We start from the raw sequence: 21,294 nt of genomic DNA on the forward strand, positions 1-21,294 counted from the left end.
TTCCTTATAAGTGTCACTTGAGTGACTCAGATTTCATGGGCTGAAGATGCACCTGGAGTCTCTCAACCCTGGACCCGTTCACAGACCTGACAGTGACCAGGGACCGCGTCTGTCCCGACAGCCCATGTCACTCCCCCACACCTTCCCCCACCCACTCCTCTCCCGGGTCTGGCCTCCCAGCTGGTGGTTACCATTAAAGTGTCTTTGGGGAACAGGTTGCGGCTGGCGACACGTGGGGCTCCTCCGGGGCCTGCCTGGTCCTGAGGGGCCGGCCCTCGGCGGAACCAGCTGCTGATGGCCCAGATGATGAAGATCCTGAGGAGGCAAGCAGGGCAGGCGGTGAGTCCCCATGCCTTTTCTTTCCAACGTGGATCTGCCTGACCTTCCGACTCAGCACCTGCCGGGGCCTGACCCGGGGGCTGATCAAGCAGGGAGGGTCCCTGAGAAGGCAGGTGCAGGGCTGCTGAGAAGACGAGATGCCCCCAAAGGCCATGTCCGGGGACAGACCCCAGACGCCTGGCACTGACTCCCTGGAGTCTGGTGGCCACAGGGCTGCAGGCGCTTCGACCCTCGAAACCTCAGAACTAGGAAACCTAACGTCCCAGTCCCCTGGAATCCCAAAGTGTGAGAACCCTAGAATCTGGAATCCCAGCATTTTAGAGACACAGACATTAGGGAGAGCAACATTTCAGAACTTCAAATCAACTGAAAACTGCAGAAGCAAACAGTAAGTAATGGGTGAGTCCCTATTTTTAGTAACACTGGGCTAGGTTATTCAGACCAACTTTCCTGTTGGAAACAACTTGAAAAGGCTTGATAAAAATTAATATAGTAAGAATATACTAACACCAGTTTTACACTTACAATTATATATCTTGATATAGCAACATATTCTATATGTTCTTCTATTTTCTTATATATTTTTAATCAAGTTTATATATATAATACATGTAAACATATATTCTTTTTGTAATTAATTAATTATTTAATTTAGTTATTTTTGGCTGTGTTGTGTCTTCGTTGCTGTGCGTGGGCTTTCTCTAGTTGCAGCAAGCAGGGGCTACTCCTCGCTGTGGTGCGCAGGTTTCTCATTGCGGTGGCTTCTCTTGTTGCCGAGCACAGGCTCTAGGTACCTGGGCTTCAGTAGTGTGGCACACGGGCTTAGCTGCCCTGCGGCATGTGGGATCTTCCCAGACCAGGGCTCAAACCCGTGTCCCCTGCATTGGCAGGTGGATTCTTAACCACTGCGCCACCAGGGAAGTCCTTCTTTACTTCTTTGGTTCCCATCTTCCTTTCAGTTTTTGCCAGGTAAGTCTGCAGTCTTGTCCATTCTTCAGTGCTTTTAAGAATATATGTTTACGGGGCTTCCCTGATGGCACAGTGGTTAAGAATCCACCTGCTAATGCAGGGGACACGGGTTCGAGCCCTGGTCCGGGAAGATCCCACATGCCGCGGAGCAACTAAGCCCATGCGCCACAACTACTGAGTCTGCACTCTACAGCCCCCGAGCCACAACTACTAAGCCCTTGTGCCACAACTACTGAAGCCCGCGTGCCTAGAGCCCATGCTCTGCAACAAGAGAAGCCACCGCAATTGAGAAGCCTGCACACCACAACGAAGAGTAGCCCCTGCTCGGCGCAACTAGAGAAAGCCCACGTGCAGCAACAAAGACCCAACGCAGCCCCCAAATTAATTAATTAATTAATTAAAAAAAAAAAGTAAAGGAACCCTGGAAGCTTCTTCTTTTTTTTTTTTTTTAATTAATTAATTAATTTATTTATTTTTGCTGTGTTGGATCTTCGTTTCTGTGCGAGGGCTTTCTCTAGCTGTGGCAAGCGGGGGCCTCTCTTCATCGCGGTGCGCGGGCCTCTCACTGTCGTGGCCTCTCTTGCTGTGGAGCACAGGCTCCAGACGCGCAGGCTCAGTAAGTGTGGCTCACGGGCCCAGTTGCTCCGTGGCATGTGGGATCTTCCCAGATCAGGGCTCGAACCCGTGTCCCCTGCATTGGCAGGCAGATTCTCAACCGCTGCGCCACCAGGGAAGCCCAGCTTCTTCTTTTTTTAACTTAAGTATGGTTGATTTACAATGTTGTGTTAGATTCAGTTTCAGGTATACAGCAACATGATTCAGTTATATATACACATATTTATATATATATATATTATTGATAATATATGATATAATGTGTATATATATTCTTTTTAGGATTCTTTTCCATTATATGTTATTATGAGATACTGAATATAGTTCCCTGTGCTATACAGTAAGTCCTTGTTGTTTTTCCTTTTTTTTTGGAAGCTTCTTTTTTGTGTTTGAGGACATCTGCTAGGTGTTTTGATGGGTGAACAAAAACGCCAGCCCAGGGCCCACACAAAGTAACCAGAGACCTACTCTATGAGAAGCTAAGACTCCACAGGGCTCCCCGCCAAGGACAAGGGGAAGCAGGTGTGGCCTAGCCCTCCTCAGAGTCGCACACCAGGTGGGCACAGCCAGAGCCTTGAACCTGGTACAAGGAGACCCCGAATGACAATGCCCCAGGCAGCCAGCAGAGGCAAAGCAAATCCTCTCTGTAGGAAAACAGGTTCATCCTAGGCCCGAAATGACTCCTATAAACAATTTTCCAAGTATGATGATCAACACACAGCCAAAGACAAGCCAGGAGCACAAGGAAACAAGACTCTATGAGTGAGAACCAGCAGAAACAAAAACCAATCTACCCAATGGCACTGTGGTAACCTAAACGGGAGGGAAGTCCAGAAGGGAGGGGATATCTGTATGTGTGTAGCTGGTTCATTCTGTTGTGCAGTGGAAGCTAACACAACATTGTAAAGCAACCATTTTCCAATAAAAATTAAAAAAAAAAAAGATAAAAAAAGAAACCAAAATTTGAGATGCTCAGGACTGGAGGTTTCAGAATGTTACAAAACCCTGAAAATGTACATTGAGAGCGCGCTTCACAAGTATCCACCCTGAATAACATGATGGAAAAAAATCAAAGTAGAAACAAAACGACACTTAGTTAAAACAAATATATTAAGAGTCATTTTCTCAATTTACAAAATTGAATAGACATAATACACAGTCTTTGAGTTGTAAATGAAGCGGAGATATTTACAGGATGCACTGTTTAAAGAGAAAGGAAGACGAAGGAAAGTGCACAGAGTAGCCATCCATTTTGTGTAACATACAAGGTTAAACAAAAGCAAAAACCTGGGCTGCGGGAAAGAGAAGTGGGAGTTAGTGTTTAATGGGGACAGTTTCAGTTGAGGAAGATGAAAAAGTTCTGGAGATGGATGGCAGTGATGGCTGCACACTAATGTGGATGTACTTAATGCCACAGAATTATACACTTAAACATGGTTAAAATGGTAGATTTTGGGGCTTCCCTGGTGGTGCAGTGGTTAAGAATCCGCCTGCCAATGCAAGGGACACGGGTTCGAGTCCTGGTCTGGGAAGATCCCACGTGCCGCGGAGCAACTAAGCCCGTGCGCCACAACTACTGAGCCTGCGCGTCTGGAGCCTGTGCTCCGCAACAAGAGAGGCCGCGATAGTGAGAGGCCCGCGCACCGCGATGAAGAGTGGTCCCCGCTCGCCGCAACTGGAGAAAGCCCTCGCACAGAAACGAAGACCCAACACAGCCATAAATAAATAAATAAATAAATAATTTTTTTAAAAAATGGTAGATTTTGTTATACATATTTTGTCACAATAATTAAAAAAAAAACCCAACAATTTGTAATGCACCTTTACGTCAACATAAAAGTAGAGAAAGGTATAAAATACACATCAGACTTTAAAATGGATTCCCTTGGTTTGGGGGAATAAGGAAGGCCTAGGGGTAAGCAAAAAAACCCCAAATGCCTCAAAACACAATACTATCTTAAAAAAAATTATGAGCAATAAAAGCAGCATGCACATGAATCAACATGGGAAAGGATCACCACCAATACAGTAATGATGAATGATGGTTACCTTCAGGTGATTTTTTATTTTCTTCTTTATGCTTTTCTTTTTGAATACTTTTTAATGAGCAAAAATAAAAGCCCCGGACTTCCCTGGTGGCGCAGTGGTTAAGAATCCGCCTGCCAATGCAAGGGACACGGGTTCGAGCCCTGGTCTGGGAAGATCCCACGTGCCGCGGAGCAACTAAGCCCGTGCGCCACAACTACTGAGCCTGCGCGTCTGGAGCCTGTGCTCCGCAACAAGAGAGGCCGCGATAGTGAGAGGCCCGCGCACCGCGATGAAGAGTGGTCCCCGCTCGCCGCAACTGGAGAAAGCCCTCGCACAGAAACGAAGACCCAACACAGCCATAAATAAATAAATAAATAAATAATTTTTTTAAAAAATGGTAGATTTTGTTATACATATTTTGTCACAATAATTAAAAAAAAAAACCCAACAATTTGTAATGCACCTTTACGTCAACATAAAAGTAGAGAAAGGTATAAAATACACATCAGACTTTAAAATGGATTCCCTTGGTTTGGGGGAATAAGGAAGGCCTAGGGGTAAGCAAAAAAACCCCAAATGCCTCAAAACACAATACTATCTTAAAAAAAATTATGAGCAATAAAAGCAGCATGCACATGAATCAACATGGGAAAGGATCACCACCAATACAGTAATGATGAATGATGGTTACCTTCAGGTGATTTTTTATTTTCTTCTTTATGCTTTTCTTTTTGAATACTTTTTAATGAGCAAAAATAAAAGCCCCGGACTTCCCTGGTGGCGCAGTGGTTAAGAATCCACCTGCCAATGCAGGGGACACGGGTTCGAGCCCTGGCCTGGGAAGATCCCACACGCTGCCGAGCAACTAAGCCCGTGCGCCACAACTACTGAGCCTGTGCTCTAGAGCCCACGAGCCACAACTACTGAAGCTTGTGTGCCTAGAGCCCGTGCTCCGCAACAAGAGAAGCCACCGCAATGAGAAGCCCGCGCACCGCAACAGAGTAGCCCCCACTCGCTGCAACTAGAGAAAGCCTGCGCACAGCAACAAAGACCCAACACAGCCAAAAATAAATAAATAAATAAACTTTAAAAAAAAAAAAAAAGCCCCACAATAAAACTGTAGCAGGGGCTTCCCTGGTGGCGCAGTGGTTGAGAATCTGCCTGCTAATGCAGGAGACACGGGTTCGAGCCCTGGTCTGGGAAGATCCCACATGCCGCGGAGCAACTAGGCCCGTGAGCCACAACTGCTGAGCCTGCGCGTCTGGAGCCTGTGCCCCGCAACGGGAGGGGCCGCGATAGTGAAAGGCCCGCGCACCGCGATGAAGAGGGGCCCCCACTTGCCGCAACTAGAGAAAGCCCTCGCACGAACCGAAGACCCAACACAGTCAAAAAAATAAAATAATAAATAAATAAATAAAGTAAAAAAAAAAAAAAAAAAAAAACTGTAGCAGACTGCTAGTTGTTTCCCAATATTCATCTTTCCCTTTTCACTCAGAAAGAAGACTCTTAAATTTTAACTGGATCCCTTGGTTACCTGGAATAAAGACTACAAAATCCAGCCTTACAGCCAGGTGTGGACACATGGTGAAGTTCTGGCCAATAAAATGTAAAAGCAGTGTGTTTACTGGACTTTGGGGAAGTGTCTTAAAGAGAAAGAGCATCCCTCCTTTATTTCTTCTTCCCTCCTGGAATGTGGACGTGATGGTCTCATCCTCAGCACCCATATTAGGCCATGAGGATAAAGGGCAAAACCTAGCAATGGTGGAACAAAGAGCAGGAAGGAATCTGGGATGCAGAAGACCGCAGAATCCTGGTCTGCCTAGGTCCAGAATAGTACATGAGAGAGGGAAACTTCTATTGTGTTAATTCGGGTCTCTCAGATACATGCAGCTCTGTAATTATTAAATGAGACAAGTACTTATTGATTGCAGGTGTGAAAAGCAATACAGTTGACCCTTGAAGAACAAAGATTTGAAGTGCGTGGGTCCACTTATACGAATCTTTTTCAACAGTAAATACTACAGTGCTACACGATCCATGGATGGTTGAATCTGTGGATGTGGAACCAGAGATATGGAGGAATCGTTAGTACAGAGGGCCAACTGTAAGTGATACGTGGATACACAGGGTCGGCCACCCCCCCATCCCCATGTTGTTCAAGGATCAACTGTATAGCAGAGAAGTTAAGTGCTCAGCCTCTAAGTTGCAATATCTGGATCTGAGGCCCAGCTCTCCTACTTCCCGACTGGGTGACCTCAGGCAAGACTCTTAACCTCTCTAGGCCTCCATTTCCTCAACAGTTAAAATAGGGATAACAGGGCTTCCCTGGTGCCGCAGTGGCTAAGAATCCGCCTGGCAATGCAGGGGACACGGGTTCGAGCCCTGGTCTGGGAAGATCTCACAGGCCGCAGAGCAACTAAGCCCGTGTGCCATAACTACTGAGCCCGTGCTCTAGAGCCCGTGAGCCACAACTACTGAGCCCGTGCTCTAGAGCCCGTGAGCCACAACTACTGAGCCCGTGCTCTAGAGCCCGTGAGCCACAACTACTGAGCCCACGAGCCACAACTACTGAGCCCACGAGCCACAACTACTGAAGCCCGCGCGTCTGGAGCCTGCACTCCACAACAAGAGAAACCACAGCCATGAGAAGCCCGCGCACCGCAACGAAGAGTAGTCCCCGCTCGCCGCAACTAGAGAAAGCCACACACAGCAACAAAGAACCAAAGCAGCCAAAAATAAATAAATGAAAGAAAAAAAATAAGGATAACAACACTTCTTACCTTGTAGGGTTGTCTACAAGCATTAAATGCATTGATATACACACACACACACACATCATCTAGAATGGTACATACAGTAAGTGTTTTAGAAGTGTCAGCTATTATTGTTATTTTCCTCATAGGAAGAAGGCATACAAAACCTTCAGAGTGGAAGAACACCACACGAGAACTCTAGCGTGGGTGGGTGCCTTCCTGCTGAGCCCCAAACCACGCCAATGGGCAGCATCAGGCACAGGGACTTGCCTCTGCTGGCACAAGCCACGGAGCCCGGGTCCGGGGTCTCAGGGGCCACGGCCCAGCTGAGCTATCTGCTGCCTCCCCCCGCCCCAGGAGGTCCCTGATGCACACGGCTGGGGAAGGTCTGGAACTGGCGATTCCTGCGGACACCTCCATTTCCAAGGGAGGCTCCCATTTTAGTAAATATGCCAAGGGAGAGTGCGCGAGCAAGGACACCCACAGGCAGCTCTGCCCCGGCTTAGCGTGTGGCCTGCAGGGGGCCCACGCACTGCGGGCTCCTGGGTCTCCGTGTGTAGAGGAGACAAGGCCGACTGGACCGGACTTTCTGTAGGATTCTAGACCCCCAGTTTCGTGAAGAACATCTGCTCACCGTGGGCCCTCCACCCCCGCATCCCAGACCAGGAAGCCCTGACCTAGGACACCAGGGCTGGCCCTCACCTAATGCTTTTCAACTTCGTATCCTCCCTCCCACCCCAAGTAGGCATTCTACATTCACGGGGAAAATTTAAGTGTATGAAAAGACATACGACAACTCTCCCTCCCACCCCGCCCCCACTCCAGGTAACCACTGGTACAGTTGGAGGATGTGCTGAAAACCATGGGCTCTACCCTCTAGTCTCAAAAAAGGCCATTCTCATGCAATCTGCTTGATGCTTCAGAGAGTTCACAGGCCCCTGAAAACAAACCTTGAATCCCATCTAAGAACTCCAGACGGAGACGGTCTTCCAGCACGCACTGGGACTGATTCTTGGTGGCGCCTGGTCCTAAGGACGGAAATTAGCTTGCACTGTGGTTGTATTAAAAACATCTATCTGAAGAAAGCTCCCTTATGTACTGATGTGGAAAGATTTCTAACATATAGTGTTAATGAAAATAAACCAAGGTGTAGAACTGTGTAAAATAGGCTACCTCTTATGTAAAAATGAAGGGAAAGATAAAAATAATCTTTATTCCTAGCTGCTTGAAGCATGAAAAGAAGAAACTGTACATAAGAAAATTCTAAGTCCTTATTGGACACGGAGGTGGGGGGAGGGGAGGGAGTGGCATGGTGAAGAGAAAGGAGGGGCTCCACGGATGAAGAAACCCAGTCCCAGAGAGATCCCCCTGCGCCCTCCCAGCAGCTCCCCAGGGCCTCACTCAGAGGCCAGGCTTCCAGAAGGCAGGCCCTGTGCTCCCGGTGCCTGGAAACAGTCATATGCATCCACGCGTAAAAGGATCACCACCAGCCAGTCTCAAAGGCACAGCCTGTATGACTTCACTTACAGGAGGTACCCAGAGCAGTCAAATTCACAGAAACGGAAGGCAGAATGGTGGTGGCCAGGGGCTGGGGGGAGGAGGGAGAATCGAGGAGTTAGTGTTTAATGGGTACAGAGTTTCAGTCTGGGGAAGATGAAGAAGTTCTGGAGATGGATGGTTTGACGGTTGCACAACAATGTCAATATACTTAATGCCACTGAGTGGTGCACTTAAAGATAGTTAAAATGCTAAATTTTATGTAATGCAGATGTTGTGGCTGAATTGTGTCCCGCCCCCCTCCAAATTCATGTGTTGCAGTTCTAACCCTCAGTATCTCAGTGACTGCATGTGCAGATAGGGCTTTTAAAGAGGTGACTAAGGCTAAGTGAGGTCATTATTTAGGGTGGGCCCTAATCCAGTCTGACTGCTGCCCATATAGGAAGGGGCGATTAGGACACAGACAACACAGAAGAAAGACCATGTGAAGACAGGAAGACGGCCAGCTACAAGCCAAGGAGAGAGGCCTCAGAGGAAACCAGACATCCTGACACCTTAATCTCAGACTTCCAGCCCCCAGAATTATGAGAAAGTAAAAAGGATCTCCAGCAGTACAGTAATGATGGTAATCCTCAGTGATTCTTTCCTTTCCTCTTTTTTTAAAAAATTTGTTTGTTTGTTTGGCTGCGCCACATGGCTTGTGGGATCTTAGTTCCCCGACTAGGGATCGAACCCGTGCCCCCTGCAGTTGAAGCACGGAGTCCTAACCACTGGACTGCCAGAGAATTCCCTCCCTTCCTCTTTATGTTTTTCTTACTTGAACTTTTTTCAATGAACAAAACCAAAGCTACATCTGGGGACTTCCCTGGTGGCTCAGTGCTTAAGAATCCGCCTGCTAACGCAGGGGACACGGGTTCGAGCCCTGGTCCGGGAAGATCCCACATGCCGCGGAGCAACTAAGCCCGTGTGCCACAACTACTGAGCCCGCGCCCTAGAGCCCGTGCTCTGCAACAAGAGAAGCCACCGCAATGAGAAGCCCACGCACCGCAAGGAAGGGCAGCCCCCGCTCACCGCAACCAGAGAAAGCCCACGCGCAGCAATGAAGACCCAACGCAGCCAAAAATAAATTAAAAAAAGCTACATCTGCTCACCTGAACAGCACGCCTTTGATGACCTGCCAGGCATTGGGTGCTGGCTGGGGTGGTGGGTTCTGGGGCTGGGTCTCCGCCGGCGGGTCCCTCCCGATGCTGCCATTGCTAGTCACCTGCAGGGACAGAGGCCAGGGTGAGGAGGTAGGATGCATCCTGAGGCGCCAAGGCTGTCGTAGGCACCACCATGTGCCAAGGCCCAGTAAGGGCTGAGCACAGAGAGGGCGCCTGGCCCATCCTGGGGGTCAGGGAGGGGTCCTGGAGGAGGAGACGTCGGAGCTGAGCCCTAAATCATAATCAGTTGGCTGGCGCAGAGGAGACAATGAGGGAAGCAGCAGGTGCAGACAAGAAGGTGAGAGAGACAGTCTGACTCCGAGGATGGGCCAATGCTCCCTGGGGCTGGAGCCCAGGATGCAAGGAGGTGGCTACTGGGGACAATGTAGAAGGGGTTAGGCGGCAGGTGTCAGATTCTGCAAGGCTTCGGTTTATCTGAAAGGTCCTTCCGCGGGCAAACAATTCTTGACGCCTCCTCTGTGGCCAGCCCTGTGGGGGGCCCATCCCTCCAGGGGCTCTGGATCTAGCAGGTGAGACAGACACAGAAAAACACCATCAGAGCGTGAGCGACACCACCACGAGCCACACAGGGGTGTGTGAGATGCACACAGCTCAGACCACCCCGTGAGGCCAGAACTAGGAACACCGGCATTTGGCAGCCGAGCAAACGGGGGCTCAGGGAGCCTAAGCCACTTGTCTGGGTCACTCAGGAAGGATGATGGCAGCACGATGACAGGAGTGTGGGCAGGCCAGGGAGTCAGGCAGGGCTTCCCAAAGAAACAATCTTCATTCAGAAACAGAAGCTCAGAAGCGGAGAATTTCAGGATGTCAGGTTGGAAGGGCCCGAGATGGGAAAATTCTTCCTGCCCCTCTCTTTGCACCTGCTGGCTCCCCTGTCCTGCCCTCTTCCCTCCCGCCAGCTGTCCCCTCACCCACCAGCTTTTAAGAGACAGGACCAGGACTGTCGTGATGGCTGTTAGGTGGGAGCATTGCCCAGCCCAGGGCTGGCAGAGAGCAGGGGCTCAATAAACACCCGGGGAATCAACAAATGCTCCCTGAAGGGCTTGCCCTGAACACTCAGGCCACCAATCCACCCATTCCTGGGCCTCCCCAGTCCCCCGACTCCTGCCCCAAGCCCGCTCCTCTGCAACGTCTTCTGTCGGCTTCAAATGCCCCCGAGAGTAGGGACAGAGGCTCCCAAAGCCAGATGAGGCTGCCACGAAGCTGAGGCCAGCATTTGTTAAAGGCGTCACTTGTCAATTCCTGTCCCCTTCACCAGCAAGAGCTCTTCCATTTCATCTCCCAAGTGCAGAAGAGCACTGTGGTAAAAGGTGGGGCTCTGGGGTCCGACAGACCTGGGCTGCGGACCGGTCCCGTGGTTCCTGGCTGTGAGATCTTGGGTGTGTCAATTCCCTCTCTGGCTCTTCACCTCTCTGACCCAAGGACCAGGGTGTGATCATACCAGTACGTTTAGGGCAGAGAAGATTTCCTTTGTGTGTCGATAAAAGTAATTCCCGAGTACCTACTGTGCGCCAGGCCCAGTGCTGGGCAGCAGGATCGGTGGTGGGCACACAGCTCTGGGGTCTGCCCTCCCAGAGCTCAGGGTCTAGAGGGAAAGGCACCAGCAGAACAATAAACAGGATAATTAACAAAGGTAAACAGGAAGGTGTTCCAGGGGAAACAAGCAGAGGGGGTTACCGGGTGGTTAGGGAGGGCTCCCAAGGAGCTGTCTTTGACATTTGGGTGAAGGGTGTCTAAGGGAGAGAAAAGGTGCGGGCAAAGGTTTGGCCGAGGGGCGGGCGAGGTCGAATAGGCACGGGGCCCCCTTGTTCAGGGCTGGCCTCGCTCCTGGGAGCACTGGGGGGGCCAAGCAAGGGTCTGCAGCAGGTCTGAGCTGATTCTGGATCAAGAAAAGGAAGCTTGAAGCCGGGAGAGGATTTGAACCCATGTCTGGCTGGCTCCCAGGTCTGTTCTCTTACCTGTGATGGTGGACAAGCTGGCTGGAAACCCTCCCAGGGAAATGCAAAGGAAAGCCAAATGCAAAGGTGCCACTTCACCAGGATGCCCGTAATCAAAACGATGGACAATCACAAGTGCTGGCGAGGATGTGGAGAAACTGAAAGAGCTGTACACTGCTGGTGGGAGAAATGGAGCTGCTGCTTTGAAAAATACGCAGATACTTAAAAAGCTAAATGTACCCCTGCCATCCGAACCAGCAATCCCACTCCGAGGTCTCTGCCTCCGAGAAACGAGAACTCTGCGTCCACACAAAAGCTTATACGCAAATGTTCATAGCAGTGTTACTTGTAAAGCCAGAAACAACCCAAAAGTCTTTCGATGAAGGACCGGTGATGGATCTGCACGATGGAATACTACTGAGCAATAAAAAGGGACACTGCTGGGGGCAGAGAAAGTGCAAAAAGGAACAAGGGAGCGTTTTGCAGGGATAGGAGTGTTCTCAGACCACACGGTGGTGGTGACCGTACTGCACAACTGCATAAATGTACTGAAAGCCACTGAACTCTACACTGACAACAGGTGAATGTTACGGTATCTAAATTACACTTCAATAAAAAGGTAACTCTCCTGTGGCTCCACTTCCCTCAGAGTACAGGCAAAGTTGTCACCATGGCCTCTGAGGCCTGGCATGATCCTCTGTGCCCATCTGCTCTCACCCCTCTCCCCTCAGTCACCAGTTCCAGCCACATCAGCCTCCCTGCCGCTCCCTCATCACACCTGTTCCACCTCAGGGCCTTTGCACTGGCTGTTCCCTTTACCTGAAAGGCTTTCCCCCATCATATGGGTGACTCCCTCCCTCATCTCCTTTAGGTCTTTGTTCAAATGTCACCTCCTCAGAAAGCCCTTCCCAGACCACTGTATTTAAATGGCAACCTCCTAGCCACCCCTCACTTCCTATGCTCCTCCCCAGCTTTAGCTCTGCCCATGGCACTTAGCACCATCCGAGCCGCTGTACATTTTTCTTATTTACCTTGTTCACTGCCCCTGTCCCCAACCCCACCGCACAGCCCACTCCCAGCCCTCAACAAATACATGGGCTCCAAGAGGGCAGGGCCTCTGTTTTGTCCATAGCCGTGTCCCAGCATCAGCATGGGCACTAGCACGTAGTGGGGACTCAGCCCACGTTAGCTGAAGCAGTGATTACCAGAGCTGCGGGCCTGCTGTCTGAGTCCCTGCCTGAAGCAGGAGCAGGCTGGCTGGAGCAGGAGACTGCTGAGGGTCTGCGCATGAGCCAGGAGAGGGCCGCGGTGGCTGTGGACACAGCAGTGACTAAGAAGCAGTTCCTGCTCTTGCACCCATGAGCCCACTCTCACACACAATCCCCGGAACACCCGCTAAGGGGCCCAGGAAGCAGCTGAGGCCACGAGACTGGGCCGGAGCTGGGAGGAAGTCAGGGCATCCTCCCTGACTGCCTGGATCCACCATGGGAATTCCACCTCAGCCCAGCCTCTGCCTCAAGACCCGTTCATTCCACAAACGCTGAGGGCTTGCTCTGTGCCTGGTCCTGAGCTGGGAAGCGCTGCGCACACAGTGGTGACCAAGACAGTTCCTGCTCTGCCCTCCAGGGGCGCCCAGTCCACTGGAGGAGACAGACAGTGACAACCCACGGTGAGCAGGGCTGGGACAGAGGAGCCCAGGGACTGCTGGAGCCCTGACCCAGTCTGAGAGGGTCCAAGAGGCTTCCTAGGGGAGAGGACACCTGAGACGTACAGGACTAATAAGGATGAGGCAGGTAAAGAGAAACATGTGCAAAGGCTACGAGGTGAAGAGAGAGCGCGAGGCGCACTCCTGGAAATACAAGAGCTTCACAGTGGCTGATGCTCGTCTTGTCCAGTGACTCAAGCAGGGACAATTCCGCCCCCCAGGGGACATTTAGCAACATCTGGAGACACTTTTAGTTGTCACAACTGGGGAAGGATGTGTGTGCTACTGATACCTAGCATGGCCAGGGACGCTGCTAAACATCCTACAATGCACAGGACGGCCCCCTACCACGAAGAATTATCCAACCCCAAATGTCAGTAGTGCTGAGGTTGAGAAATCCTAGCCTAGTCTGAGGAAAAAGGGCAGATCATGCAAAGCCTTGATCTACCAAAGAATTTGTACTTAATCCTGAAAGCAAAGGAATACGTCTTGAAAGATTTTAAGCAGAAGTGGGACAAGAGGAGATCCTGGGGGGAAGGGGTCCTCTGTAAGCTCAGGGCAATCAGGGCACCCTGAGCCCTAGTCTCCCTGATCACCCCCCGCCCAATAATCAACAGAAACGCAGAGGGGGAAAGACCTTCTTTCAGCGAGACTGGGAAGCCCCTAAAGATAGAGACAAACATTTCCTAGGGCTGCCCCCGGGGCCAGGCCCTGGTTGAAGATGCTGAAAAGATCCAGACCAGCGATGCTGGCTCTGTCACACAAATCTCACCCTAGTGTCCTCCCCAGGTGATATTATTTGCTCCTCCTCTGGGCTCCCTCAGTTTCTGACACGGACTTTTTGTCACCATCCTTGTCATCCAGGATTATAATTCTTTGTTTACACACCAGTCTTCTCTCTCACTCCACTGATGAAGGGACATCGCTGGAGCCATCTTCATGGCCCATCACAGGGCTGGCCCTCCTGTCCAATCCCTCCATTTACCACTGGAGAAATGAAGGGGGAAAGGAACTTTCCAAGGTCACAGACAGTCAGCTTCAGCTTCGTTTCCCCCTCCCAACCTGCACTCTTCTCCCCTGTGCTGCCTCCCACGTGTCAGTGACATCCCAGTGGGTGGGTCGACAGCACCTCGCTGTCACTCCATCGATTCCCTAAACGTCTGAAGGGTGGCTGCCTGAACTAGTATGTTCTGCAGCCTCAGTTTAGTTCAAGTGGCAATGGGTCAGAAGTTATCAGTACCAGGACGAATTCCCGCATAGGACTAGTTTATGCTGAAAATAAACCCATCTCAGTCCCGACCACCTTGCTTCAGCAATGGCTGGTAAGTTCTACAGGGAATGGATCCCAGATCTAACCTGGGTGACCTTCTGTAAGCGCCTTTGTCTGTTCCTTGGATTCCTGACTATAAAATGGGTCTGTCAGCCTCCACAGCGCGTGCCCTTATCCACGATGATTACTTGACTTCCCCAGAGTTAGAAAACTCCCAATTAATCAATCATTGCCCACACCCAGAGCACCCCGTGAACGTCAGCCCATTCTAGGAACTGTCCTGGAGCCTGGAATCGCGGAGTCGAGAACCCAGGGCGCCTGGGTACAAGTCTGCGCCCCTCCGCGCCACTGTGTCCTCAGCTCGAGCAACGAGCCTGGTGGCCGCCCGGCGCGAGCATGCAGGGGACCCGGCGCGCAACAGGGCCCCGCTCCCCGCACTGTCCAGCCTCCCGGGCTGCCCGGCCCCACCTGGGCCCGGTATTCAAGGTCCCTATGGGCAAGGAGCCCCCAATGCACAGGATTCCGTGAAAAGAGGCAGGACACGCCCCGTGGGAGGCCCCCCGGGTGGGGAAGAGCCCCTCAGGCCCCTCTCGGCCTCCGTACCTGACCGGAGCTGCCTCCCCCGGCCGCCACTACGGCGCTGCCGGCCCCGTCCGCCTCCTGCGCGGCCGCCATCTTCCCGCTCCGGGTCCCCGCCCCCGCCGCCAGCCCCGCCCCGTCCCCGACGGCTCCAGCGCAATCGCGCGAGATTTCAAGCTTTGCCCGACCTGCCGGCCACCGTAACCCGCAAGAGCGCCTCAGCCACGCCTCTCAGGAGCCGCTTCAGTCTATGAAAGGACCAAGCAGGCCACCGTACTCTCCGTCCCGTCGCAGCCTGTTTGTTTTCACCTAGTAGACACACTGCATGCCCCGAACTCCCAGGGCTTTCTTGGCCAACATGTACGCTTCCCACAGCCTCCGTTCTTTTTGCCCCCACGAATAACCCGTTTTTCCAGTTATATGAGCCTCCTGGGTCATCCTGTCCACTTTGCCCCGCCTGTTCTTTAAGTTCCAAGTTCTCGAGCTTTCCCGGCCACCGTAATGCTTCGAGGCGCTCCACTTGAACCACGCCCCTCCTGCGTTAAAGGAACCTTCCTGGCCTCCGCACCCAAGATTCTAGAGGGCAGGGTCTTTGGTCGGTGGCCTCGCTTTCAGACCCCTCTTCCTAACGCAGCCCTTTCCTCCGACAAGTCTCCCTAGGTTATAGTTCTGTGCATTTAGTTACTATTTCAGTGTTCTTACGCCACCACACTTCCAAATCGGACCTTGTCAGCCCCTCCCTAAGCTTTCGCGCCGCCTAGTTTAATGCGCATGCGCGTTCCCTTAGCGGTCTGCTTTCTAGTAAACCTCGCAGCTACGGACTCGGCTTCAAGGACTCTAAGAACTCCGTACTTTTTCATTAGCTATCTTCCTACAGCTCCGGGCTTGGACACGTGTTGAGAGACCCTTGGCCCGGAGAAGGAATTATAGAGGCCCAGAGAGGACAGAAGACTCAGCGGCTTTTAAACCTTCACCAATGAGTTGGGTGGAAGTCTGACCTGGGTTCAGACCCTGCTTGTGCTACTGACCGACTAAGTGATCCCGGACAAGTGACCTATCTCTTTGGGCTTCATTTCCTTCCTCTTTTATAAACTAGGCATTATAATGGTACCCGCTATTCCTCTCCGCCTTTGCCCCGCTGGGTTATTGGGAAGACCCAGTGAAATCAGGAATATAAAGCACCTGGCCCGGGTCCTCAGTGTGGGGCTTAGTAAGTGATCAGTATCACGCACTGTTATTATGAACTTTACATATTATCTGAAAAGGAGAGCAGGCTTTGCATAGAGATATTTTAATTATTTATTTATCATTTTACTGTCTATTGATAATCCTCCACTTTCCTCGCGGTCTCAGCTCAATAGTATTATCCCTCCTCCCTGGCCCCCAGACTGGGCGGGGCACCGCCTCCCAGTCCTCCTAGATCCCTGGACTCCCCACCCCCTCCCTGCCCACTTTGTGTCATCACTGACAGAGATAGGTGTGTCTCCAGCACTGTCCCAGGGCACGATTGCCGAGTGAAAGGATGAAACTTTTGAGTGGGGAAGGTGAATGAATTACCTCTGTGAACCAACACAAGGACAAGAAGAAACCTTGGAAAACTTATTGGGAGTTCCCTGGTGGCGCAGTGGTTAAGAATCCGCCTGCCAGTGCAGGGGATACAGGTTCGAGCCCTGGTCCAGCAGGATCCCAAGTGCTGCGGAGCAACTAAGCCCGCGTGCCGCAACTACTGAGCCTGTGCTCTAGAACCCGCGAACTACAACTACTGAAGCCCGCGCACCTAGAGCCGGTGCTCTGTAGCAAGAGAAGCCACCGCAGTGAGAAGCCTGCGCACCACAACGAAGACCCAACGCAGCCAAATAAATAAATTAATTAATTTTAAAAAAAAAAGAAAACTTCTTGCCCGGTCCCCTTCTCTTACAACAATGATAGTAATAACGATTCTGTGAAATTGTACACCCAGTCTTCAAGTCTAGGGATGAAATGAACATACTGATGAAGTCCCCCGGAAGATGGGCAGATTGAGATTTTTGTGGGCTTCTTTTTTAAAAGTACAAAATTACATGTACACATATAAATAGAGAACCACAGAAAGCCCAGGCAGGTGAGGGGCTTTGAAGCCTCATCTCCGGTTTCATTGTTACCCCATTTCTGCTCTCAGCTCTAGGTCCCCCAACGTCCTCTCTCATATACCGCAGAGTCCTGATCTGTTGGAACACAAGAGGCTCTTAGCTAGACTGTGACCTCAGACGGGGCCCTTGTAAAGCCCTCCCCCATGTCTGCTGAGTGACCAAGTAAATTCTTCCATTCCTACTAACTGTTAAGTGAATCACAGGCCAGACCCACACTGCGCTCCACTAGGGGACGCCCAACACCAACCAGAGGCTGGGATTTCAGGTTCTAAGGGGGCTGGGGACCTGAACTTCTGGGTCTTGAGGAGAATGGATTGGGGGTCCTGAGTTCTGGGGGAGGAGAAGTCTGGGGGCCTGGACTCCTGGGGTCCTGAAGGGAGTGGGACTGGGGTGGGAGCCTGAGAAAGGAAGGCGGAGTCTGGGAGGTACACCAGGATTGGTTGGAAGCAGAACTGGCCTGGGCAGTGGTTTGGTTTGGCTTGAGTCTGTGGGAAACAAGTGGACAGAGCAGGGATTGTTCCTCCAGGGTTCCCCCCTCCCCATCGCCCATTGGGCTTGGCAGCCTCAGCTCTTCCCAGGCCCTGGGGACTTGGGGGCATTTCCCACAACCCTTCCCCAAGGCCCCTGTTTTCTGCTAGACTCACAGCTGCCCAGCCCCAGGACCTGGGAAAACTGCCCCAAGAGTGCTGAAAAGGCTGGCTGGAAGTTAATGCCAAGTCTATTAGGAGAATACAGGCCCTGCATCCTCAGAGGCCAATAGCCCCACCCATAGGACTTGGCAGCCCAGAACCACTCTCTACTCCCTCCAGATGCAGGAGTACAGGCCCTTAGCCCCTCTACCCATGTGCCCCAGCACTGTCCTCTCTCAGACTGCAGGGCCTCTGCTCTTATTTTACACCCTGTGCTTTTGGCCTGTAATCCCCCACTGCCCAGATACCCTCTTCCATCGGCTCAGACCTGGGAGCCAAGAGAGTACTCCCCTCCCCGTACTTTCCATCAACAGTAGTCCTTACCACACTGCATTGTAACGCATGCCCTGTGACCAGCCCAGCTGGGTCCTCTAGAGGGCTCTCCCCGCGCCCCAACCCAAGGTGGCCGCCCCCAGACCTTGAACTCCTCACTTCCTCTCCTTTTCTTCATTGCCCATGTTGCTGTCTGAAGTTATCTTCTCCATGGGGTCCTCTTGTCCATCCTCTGCCTTCCACCCCCTCAGCCTCTCTATTTGTGGCTCAGGATAGACCAGAGCTCCTGGCCCTGAGTAGGAGCTCAGGAAGTGTTATTACTATTGTTAATAAGAAGAGAACAGCTAAAAAGCATACCACAAAACGGTAATCAATAAAACCATGTGACGGACTTCCCTGGTGGCGCAGTGGTTGGGAATCCGCCTGCCAATGCAGGGGACACGGATTCAAGCCCTGGTCCAGGAAGATCCCACATGCTGCGGAGCAGCTAAGCCCGTGCGCCACAGCTGCTGACCCTGCGCTCTAGAGCCCACAAGCCACAACTACTGAGCCTGCGTGCCACAACTACTGAAGCCTGCACACCTAGAGCCTGTGCTCCGCAGTGAAGAGTAGCCCCCGCTCACCACAACTAGAGAAAGCCCGCGCACAACGAAGACCCAACGCAGGCAAAAGTAAATTAATTAAAACAAACAAACAAACAAAAAACGTGTGAAACTGGGTCAGGACCCAATCAGTACATTTTTGCGGGGGCCACGTGAGGACAGGACTGTCTGTCTTTTCCCTGCTGTGTCTCCAGCACCTGGTTGTGTCTCAATAAATACATGTGGGACAAACGTATAGGAATTGGCACAGAGCACAGCGTTTACAGTTCTGTCCTCTCGGGTCCCAGCCAACCTGGGCGCTGCCTTGCCACGCTCAGCAATGACTCATGGGCACCGCTCTCCCCTCTACCCCAGGGCCACTGGACACCTCACTGCGATGGCATATTCAAAGTGTCAGCCCACGACCTGGACATGGCCAGAGTCCACTGCAGATTAGCTATGTCCATTTATCATTTTACAAATGAGAAAGCCGGGAGTTCCCTGGCAGTCCAGTGGTTAAGACTCTGTGCTTCCACTGCAGGGGGCACGGGTTCGATCCCTGGTCAGGGAACTAAGATCCTGCACGCATGCCACATAGTGTGGCCAAAAAAAAAAAGAAGGGAAAGCCAGACCTTGGTGAAGGTCAGTCTCCAATTATTGTTGTTATGATTATTCATTATTATTATTCACCTCTTTATTCCCATTGACCAGGTGAGGGCGATATACATAGAATAGACGCTCAATAAATGTTGGCTGGACAACATCAGCTCCTCCATCTTGGCCCTTGAGGTCTCAGAAAAGCAACCACATCCAAAAGAATAAACTTGGCTTTTTTTTTTTTTTTTATTGATAAGAAGTCAGGCTAGAGTTGGGAGCAGGATGCTGAGAGGTGCTAGGCAGTGGGGGTGGGGTATAGATCAGGGGACCCAAGGGGTTGCTGGGGTCTGGACTCCCCCCGAGATTGGGGGCCCAGCTGTTAATGGTCTCCCTTCAGCAGAGAAATGACCTGGTCAGTAAAAATCCCTGCATAGGTGGTCATAGCTGCCGTGCTTTTGCTGTATATGTCCCTGGGGAGAAAGGACAGAAGGGCTGAGGAGGAGGGGCTGGGGGCTGGAACTCCTGGGTCTGAGGGAGGAGGGGCTGGGGCCCAGAATCATGTGTCCCGTGGGAAAATGTGGCTAGAACCCAAACTCCTGGATCCCTAAGTAGGACAGGGCTGGCATCTCAGAATTCTGGGTTCTACTGGGACTGGGGGCTGGGAGCTGAGATACCTGGGCCTTGAGATACCAGGTCCAGGTTTGAACCTGGACTCCTGAGTCTGAGGGAGAAGGGACTGGGGGCCGGGAGTCCCTGTTCCTGGGGTGGGGGTGGGAGGTGGGTGATACCTGATTTTCTCATCCATGGCGGGCAAGTATGTCTTCTTGTACAGGTTCTGGGCAGCTGCCTTGGCTACATTCCAATAACCTAAGAGTGATTCCTGCACCTTGGTGAGCAGGGCAGGCCTGGCAGTCTCTTCTTCCTGGGGCACGTGGACGCCCTGGACCTCTGCAGGAGGAGAGTGAGTTAGGGGAGCTGAGGGGCCTGCAGCGGGGGGGGGGAATGAGGCGGGGAAGGAGAGGAGTGGGCAGGGGCGGGGCCAGACAAGAATTGGGCTGGGAAGATGCTTGGGGCTCATCCCCTTCCTCATAGCCCCTCCTCTCCTACTGACCACACTCACCGAATCCCAACACCAGGAAGATGAGAAACAGAGCCAGGAAGTATCGGGTGCCCATGGTGTCAGGAGACCTGGAACGCTGAGGAGGGTGTGGGATGGGGCCACGGGAGGTGTCTAATCCTAGGGTCCCCTGCGCTCAGGGATACCAGCCTGGGAACCCCCTCCCCCTCTCCCCCCACCTGAGTCAAACCCCTAATGGCTTGACTTGGGCCTCACTTCCTAACATTCTATGATGCTACTCCCGATTGCTGATTGTAACATTGTAATTTTTTTTTTTTTGGCAGACCTGTGCTCTTGCAGGATCTTAGTTCCCCGACCAGGAATTGAAACCCGGCTGCAGAAGTGAAAGCGCCGAGTCCTAACCACTGGACTGGCAGGGAATACTCTAAATTCCATGATTCTATCGCTGGAATCTAATATCTTGACTCTGGCAGTTTCTGCTTTAACTATCTTGGCCACCTCCTGCTGTCCCCCACCCGCCATGTCCCTCTCTTACCGGACTCTGGCAGGCTGTCCTCACCAGCTCCAAACAGGCAGAGAAAGGCTTTATAGGTCTCGCGATCCACCCCGTCACAGCCACCACCCCGACCTCAACGCCTAGGCCAAAGTCCTGGCCAACAGAACTGCTCGGGGCGGGGGGGGGGGGGGGTGTGGGCCGAGAGGGCAGTGACATCCCTGAGGTCAAGCCACAGGGAGCCTCCACTCTGAAGATTCACCGCTGAGAGAGACAGGCTGGGTGGGGAGCTGTGGAGGTGATGGGGGCTCTGGGTGCCCGCCAGGCATGAGGCCTGGGGTCTCCATCCCGTGGGAGGTGAACGCAGAGGGCTGAAGGAGGGGCCGCCGGGGGTGGGGGGGTCTTGTTAACCCTGCCTGGTCTCCAGCCTTCACCCTCCACCCCAAACTGAGAAGCCTGAAGTCTTCCGCGCCGCCCACAAGCCTGCAGTGGTGGGTCTCAGCACTGGGGCAGCAGGGTCGTATCCCCCCCCCACCGGC

The 21,294-nt window shown here is 52.2% G+C and overlaps 2 protein-coding genes across 2 annotated transcripts in view; both read right to left on the bottom strand.

Moving 5' to 3' along the window:
- Nucleotides 1–15,036, bottom strand: part of CLPTM1 (CLPTM1 regulator of GABA type A receptor forward trafficking) — a 30,576-nt gene extending 15,540 nt beyond the window's left edge. The window contains exons 1-3 of the mRNA XM_036833848.1: nucleotides 14,940–15,036; nucleotides 9,353–9,465; nucleotides 192–315 (exon numbers count right to left, since the gene is read on the bottom strand). Coding sequence (XP_036689743.1) covers nucleotides 192–315; nucleotides 9,353–9,465; nucleotides 14,940–15,011 — 309 coding nt within the window. The 5' untranslated portion in view covers nucleotides 15,012–15,036. The remainder of the gene's footprint in view (nucleotides 1–191; nucleotides 316–9,352; nucleotides 9,466–14,939) is intronic.
- Nucleotides 15,037–19,411: 4,375 nt separating this feature from the next.
- On the bottom strand, nucleotides 19,412–20,925 carry APOC2 (apolipoprotein C2). The gene is made up of 4 exons (XM_036833849.1): nucleotides 20,798–20,925; nucleotides 20,305–20,380; nucleotides 19,973–20,132; nucleotides 19,412–19,654 (listed from the first exon to the last, which is right to left on the bottom strand). Exons 2-4 carry the CDS (start codon nucleotides 20,357–20,359, stop codon nucleotides 19,564–19,566), a joined length of 306 nt encoding a protein of 101 aa, XP_036689744.1. The 5' UTR covers nucleotides 20,360–20,380; nucleotides 20,798–20,925; the 3' UTR covers nucleotides 19,412–19,563.
- Between the last annotated feature and the right edge of the window lie 369 nt (nucleotides 20,926–21,294).

This window comes from Balaenoptera musculus, chromosome 19, assembly GCF_009873245.2.
Source record: "Balaenoptera musculus isolate JJ_BM4_2016_0621 chromosome 19, mBalMus1.pri.v3, whole genome shotgun sequence".
In the NCBI taxonomy this organism is placed as follows: domain Eukaryota; kingdom Metazoa; phylum Chordata; class Mammalia; order Artiodactyla; family Balaenopteridae; genus Balaenoptera; species Balaenoptera musculus.

Coding starts and splice junctions, on each gene's coding strand:
- APOC2 (XM_036833849.1), bottom strand. CDS start 20,359: ATGGGCACCCGATACTTCCTGGCTCTGTTTCTCATCTTCCTGGTGTTG. Junction 20,133..20,304: donor CTTCCTGGTGTTGGGATTCG/GTGAGTGTGGTC, acceptor CTCCTCCTGCAG/AGGTCCAGGGCGTCCACGTG. Junction 19,655..19,972: donor GCCATGGATGAGAAAATCAG/GTATCACCCACC, acceptor CTTTCTCCCCAG/GGACATATACAGCAAAAGCA.